General features: G+C 44.4%; 1 protein-coding gene across 2 annotated transcripts; it reads left to right on the forward strand.

Annotated features, from left to right (window-relative positions):
* The first annotated feature begins 3,023 nt into the window (after positions 1-3,023).
* Positions 3,024-5,713, forward strand: LOC124699215. Of its 2 annotated transcripts, none has more exons than XM_047231556.1 (3): positions 3,024-3,481; positions 3,813-4,023; positions 5,464-5,713. In XM_047231556.1, exons 1-2 carry the CDS (start codon positions 3,077-3,079, stop codon positions 3,981-3,983), a joined length of 576 nt encoding a protein of 191 aa, XP_047087512.1. In that variant the 5' UTR covers positions 3,024-3,076; the 3' UTR covers positions 3,984-4,023; positions 5,464-5,713. The 2 variants fall into 2 exon arrangements, with proteins under 2 accessions (XP_047087512.1, XP_047087511.1); XM_047231555.1 differs by having other exon boundaries at positions 3,813-3,999.
* The last annotated feature ends 287 nt before the right edge of the window (positions 5,714-6,000 follow it).

Consider the following 6,000-nt stretch of genomic DNA (forward strand, 5'->3'; position numbering starts at 1 on the left):
TGCATGTTCTTCTTCTGGTCATCAACGTTGCAAATATTCGCACGCGATGCATGTGAATCATGTGCCCTGTAAATTAAGGGTGTGCTTCAACTGTGGTGATCTTTGGCCGGAATATGGTTCTGCGTGTGTAAGGAGGTTTTAGATCTGAACCCCTCTCTCTCCCAAGTCCCAATGATGCTGTGTGCCTGGCCATGTTTCGAGGAACCTAGTTTTAAGACCTGAAACCTTGCGGGTTTTATAAGAAAAAGAAACTGGTTGGGGCTTTTTTGGTTCCTTGCGAAGTTTCCCGCACGCGCTGGGTCAAGTTTGGCCCGATTGGTTCACCACCGCATTTGGCGGGAGATGTACACATCGAGAAGGCGCACCATAAATCGTCTCATCACCCTCTCGCCTGTCGCTCCCTCATCTCACCTGACCTCTCCGCTCTTCTTCTCTCCCTCCTCTCGTCGTTGGCGGTTTCACTGCCGCCGGTAATCGAAGGAAAATGCTGTGATGATGGAATAGCAGGCACTCGAAGCCCTTAGGCGGCGGGAGGACTTCATCGACTGGGACACCAATGCAATTTGCAATTTCTCTGCTTCATGCAGTGCTCCTTGAGGTTCATCAATGGCGGTAAGCTCTCAAATCACTCTGATATGCTTAAATATGTGTTAGCAAGCTTAGTTGCCCGCATAATCATTGCATGCATCGATTTGTAAGTTTTTGCCGATTTAGATGGTTAAGCTGGTTCTTCCCGTATAAGTTCATATTTTCTTTTCGTGCGATAATATATTACCAGATTTACATATTGATACATGTGAAGAACGGTTTAATTTTGCCTGATATGGTCAGATTCGGTTTTTAGGGTTAGATCTGCTCAATTTTTTTTTTACTATACATGCTGATGATATGAATGTAGCACTTATTCGGGAAGGGGTGTTCCTCAACCTAGTGGCTTCCTCATCAACCATGATTTGTTCATGGCCTAGGCTGAATGGGAACATCTCTTCCATGTAGATTACACTGGTGCACTAGCAGTGGGAATGGATGTTTTACCGAACCTAGTACTATGATCATAAAGGATTGTTGATCACGCTCTCGGATCAGTAGATCATCTCTTCCCTCCGTTTATACGAGGCTGATTTTTTGAATGTCATTGCACTTGATTTTCTGCATCGGCCAATGATTATAATATGGCACAAACCTAGAGAAGGGGTAAGTGAACCATGTACATTTGTGCTAACAACATTGTTTGCAGTGTACTAGGTTCACTGACTCCATCCGTAAGATCATTATGGCCACTTCTAGGAAATGATGCAGATTTTTTTTGCACGTCCTTCCTGTGATTGTTTATTTTTTTTTGCTCATCTTATATGCCAATGATTAAAATGTGACCTATCATGGTTGCCGGATGATCCTTTCCGATCTTCAGAAATGTACAATTACTATCTCTTGTGCATTGCTTTTGGTTAGAAATGATCATTCGTGCTGTTAGTGATATGAGGCTCCAAGTTTGGTTGCAATTGTGTGCTTAACACAACATGTACCATCAGTATGTCTCAATTGGCTTGTTTTTGTGGCAGTACTCCATGGCTGCTCCTGGTGTCCCTAACCTGGGAGAAGGGTGCTCCAACCAGCTGCATAAGGCAGCGCCCGAAAGATGCCAAGGGGAAGGCCTGTGAAGGTGGGGCACTTTCATGACGATGCTGATTCAATCCATTTCGCCAAGGTTGTCATGTCACCTGGCCTGGAACTGTTGCCAATTCCTAAAGGCTTCAAGCAGTACATTGGCAACGTCATCATGACCATTGTGCTTAAGACCAACTCCGGCTGTTCATGGATGATTAAGCTGAAAGAAGTGGATGGAAAGATTTTCCTGGATCAAGTATGGGCGGGATATTCCATTGCTCACGAAATCAAGACTGGGTACTTCCTGACCTTCAAGGCGCTTAGGGGTGATGCCTAGAAGGTTACGATCTTTGACTACGACTGAGATCGTGAAGAAGTATCCAGAGCATGATCCAACCCTTGCCATGATGGAAGAGTGAAATCTGTTACCATCGTGTCCTGAACTTGTTGCTACTGTTGTGTCGTGAACTTGGTACTTACCGTCGTGTCGTGAACTTGGTTGATACCGTTGCGCCCTGAACTTTCTATAATAATCGTCATGTCTTATGCTATATTCTAAAGTACTCATGCCATGTGTTGTGTTTATTTCGATGTGCTTCTTATTATGTGTTATTGCTATGGGTTGGTATCCTCACCACTCAGGAAAGAGGTTATCGTACCCTGTCCTTCTCCTTCTGCACATAAGAAAATAACCCTCTTTATTTCCTCCTAGCCTAAAACATCTGACCAAACGCGGTGCGTGTTTTTCTCCCACGATGCGTAAATGGGCTTGTTAGCATCCAAATTAGATGAAACACATGATTTTGGATCTCAGCAGATGCAACAAAAACATCCGAGCAACCAAACTGACCCTTGGAGAAGGGAGAAGGAGAGCGAAAAGTCACTTTAAAGGATAGGCTCAGAGGATCGGCTCTCTTTTTTGATTTTTTTTCGAAATTGGCATTTAAAAGTTTCAAAAGAAAAATCTAGAAAAATCTTGCATGTCGATAATGATGACTTCTAGCTGTGTGCAAAAAATCAATGCGAATTATGATGTATTCTGGACCGTGTAAAAATACAAGTTTCAAGATCTGAGATGGTGAACAATGCAAAATTCGAAAACCTCCACATTTGTCAGTATTTGTCATTTTCGGTTAGGCCGGAATATAACCTATTTTTTATTTATATTATTCGAGACTTTAGAACACGTCATTTTAAACATATATGGTATTTTTTAGAAAATTTTAAAACTTAAAAATGCCAATTTCAAGAAATATTAAAAAAGGGCTCTAGGGTGGAGAGAGTCGATAATGTAGAGGCGTGAACTGTGGGCTTGAATGTTACACATGCAAAGCAGGCCGTGAGCTGTGCAGACCCAACTACAGAAGAGTTTATGAAATGTGAAAAATAGAGAGGCAGACGCTCAGTCCCTCGTCCGGCCGCCTCGTTACTTGGTCAGCCAGCCACCGCGATCTGTCCCACGGCGGCGATGGCGCTCTCCTCCTCCCGGCCGCACCACCTCCTCCGCCGCTTCCACGCCTCCGCCCAGGCTCTCGCGCGGGTGGACCCGCACGAGCACTCGCAGCCAAGCGGCTACCTCGGGAGCTGGGGCCAGTCCGCCCCCGCCGCGGCCGCAGCGGGCGGCGGCGACACGCGGGAGGCGTGGGCGAGGCTCGAGCGGCTGCGCAAGGGGTACGCGCGCGACGTGGGGACGCTGCGCAAGCAGTACGCCTACGAGGCGCAGCTGCTGGAGGCCGAGCGGCAGCGCAAGGCGGAGGCGCGCGCCGAGGCCGTCCGCGCCGCCAACGAGGAGCGCAAGGCCGCCAAGGCCGCCGCCGCGCAGACCAGGGCCGCAGAGCGCCGCGTCTTCGAGCTCGACTTCCGCCAGGCCCTCGTAATCCACCTTCTCATACTCGCACCGTTTCATCGTTGCATTGTACCTGTTTGACGAATTGCCTCCTCCATTCAGATTTAGTATAATGGAGACCGCTACTATCACCGATTACCACTGCCTTGATTTTTCATATGGATCTCTCAAGAGAGACAAGAGGACAACTTATGTTTGTAGAACTGCCCATGTTACCCAACATTCTTTTACCTCACTAGCGTGTTCGAGCCCAGTAAAATTCATCTTTAGGCACCGATAGGTTAGGCGCGTAAAGTGAAATGAGATCTATACAGCAAGAAAATACCCCCATTGTAACACACATAAAAATGATGTGCAGATGAGGGAAAGAGCTGAAAAGCTGGAGAGCTGGAGGAACAAGGAGAAACTCAAAGCACAGAAGAAGACGGACAGCAGGGAGCTCCTGCGCAAGAAGAGCTCTATGTGGATCTCCGAGGATAAAATGGAAACGAAGATTCTCCAGGCTATCATGCATACCACGCCTCTCTGAGAGTTCATGCTGTGAGGTCAGCTCAACTTTTATCCCTCTGGTAATTCAGCGTATTCTCAGATCAATCAACCATTTTTCTTGTTGTTTCTAAATCGCCTCTCTAATATTTGGAACAGAAAACACTTCGTAGCTTTATTTTCTTTAGCTTTCAGTTAACAATTAACATGTAGTGCAAGGGTTTATAGATTTATGGAGGACTGCTTACAGATTTGTAGTTTTTGGCTTTGATCCTAATGGAACTGTATTTTTTGAGTCAAAGATGTTCTATTATAGGCATTCTGCTTATCAAGAACCAAAACTTGACAGATAAAGGCTTGCTATTATTCCCAGTCATGTTTGGCTGTATGATGTATTTTACTCAGAGTAAGAACTGAGGTCCTCGAACTAATAAATAAACAAATAGTGTGAGGCTGCGGAAGTCCTATGTACTATTGCATATTAGTCTAGGTTCCAACTAATATTGATAGAAGTTAAATCCTCTGTACTGTGAAACTGTACAAAACTTGCTTCAAAATAATAGCAAACTTATGGAATTCTGAAGATCCAAAACTTTTGCAAGTTATATAGGTTTAGATAAGCCTACTGCTAAATGTATTTTACTGGTAACGAGGAATGAGATGACACTAATTTTATGTGGTTCCCGAAGCATACTATTGCCTCCTAGTCTAGGTTCCAACTGATAATATTAATATAACTTAAATCCTACTGCTGAACCATACCGAACTTGCTGTGAAACAATACCAAACTTGGGTAACTCAGAAGATCCAAACTTAACAAGCTATATAGGTTTAGAGAAACTTACCAATGTTGTGTATAGTTTTTGTATGTAAAGTTTGCTCCAGTCCCTGACCACCAGGTATTTATAAGTGAATCTCTCAGATGTACAGCACTGAGCCAAGCTGCATTTACGATAAAATTTCAGTTCTATGTTTCTCCCAGGGCTATCGAAATCCAGTAGCTCGGCACTTAACTTTCAATTGCATGTGTAAAGAAACAAATTAAATGATTGAAACCATACTATACCAGCAAGTTCAGTGTGCACGATATCCTTTGAGATTCCTAAAGAGTTGAGACTGTAACTGTAATCAACAGTAAATGAAGTATGGTTTGCACTTGCGTGCCTATACAATATGAAGTCCGGAAGTATAGGTGCTGTGCTGTTGATCCCAAGGTTTCTAAGGACAGAGATGTTTGGCTTTAGGCTATCTTAATGAAATTTTAGTGCAGAATACTCTAGCACGAGGTAGCCCCCTAGTAATTGCACAACTGCTCCTTGTTGACTATGTTTGATGCATCTTCTTTTTGTGGTTGCATCCTTTTGATACAGGCCGTAGCACTAGCACAGTAGGGTTTGTGCTACGGCGCATTCTTCTTTTCTGGTCTTTATATGCCCAATCTGCATCGATGCATTTGCTTTTGAACTGAACTAGTCCAGTTTCTGACAGATACTGATGGCCATCAAATGTTTTCCTTGGTGCAGGTCTGCAGGAAACTAGATGATCTATCCTGGATAGTAGGAATGAAGCTTCGTTGCCATTCCCTCTTAGAAACTACTCTATCACAGTTGTCTTAAGAAATAACAACCATCTATTGGAATTCTGTGCTACTCTGAAGCTTTCTGTTTCTGAACTTGTCCTATAATGTTCATCTAAAAAACTTGTGCTGTAATGTCAAGTAACATGGAGCTCACATTGAGTTTCAGAATTGATTTTTCTTCATAGAAACTGTTCTCAACTTTGGTACTAGCATCTTCCACAAATAGCGACCAGGATTTGCTGGAATTACCAAATCTGTAGTGTGCCGAGCTCGTCCTCTCTCTACTGTGAACAGTAGCTGAGCAAGGGCCTCTTCACCCCGCTGCCCCGGGTCAAGTGGAGACCATCTTCGGCGATGCTGCTCGGACATGGCTGAGGCGAGGTGCAGCCCCTGTATATTAGGTTTCAGTTTAGAAGTAGTTTAGAGTTGGAGGTGATTCCCCTAGTGGAGACTGACGCCATTGCAAGGGGATTGAAGCTGC

This window comes from Lolium rigidum, chromosome 3, assembly GCF_022539505.1.
Source record: "Lolium rigidum isolate FL_2022 chromosome 3, APGP_CSIRO_Lrig_0.1, whole genome shotgun sequence".
NCBI classification, from domain to species: domain Eukaryota; kingdom Viridiplantae; phylum Streptophyta; class Magnoliopsida; order Poales; family Poaceae; genus Lolium; species Lolium rigidum.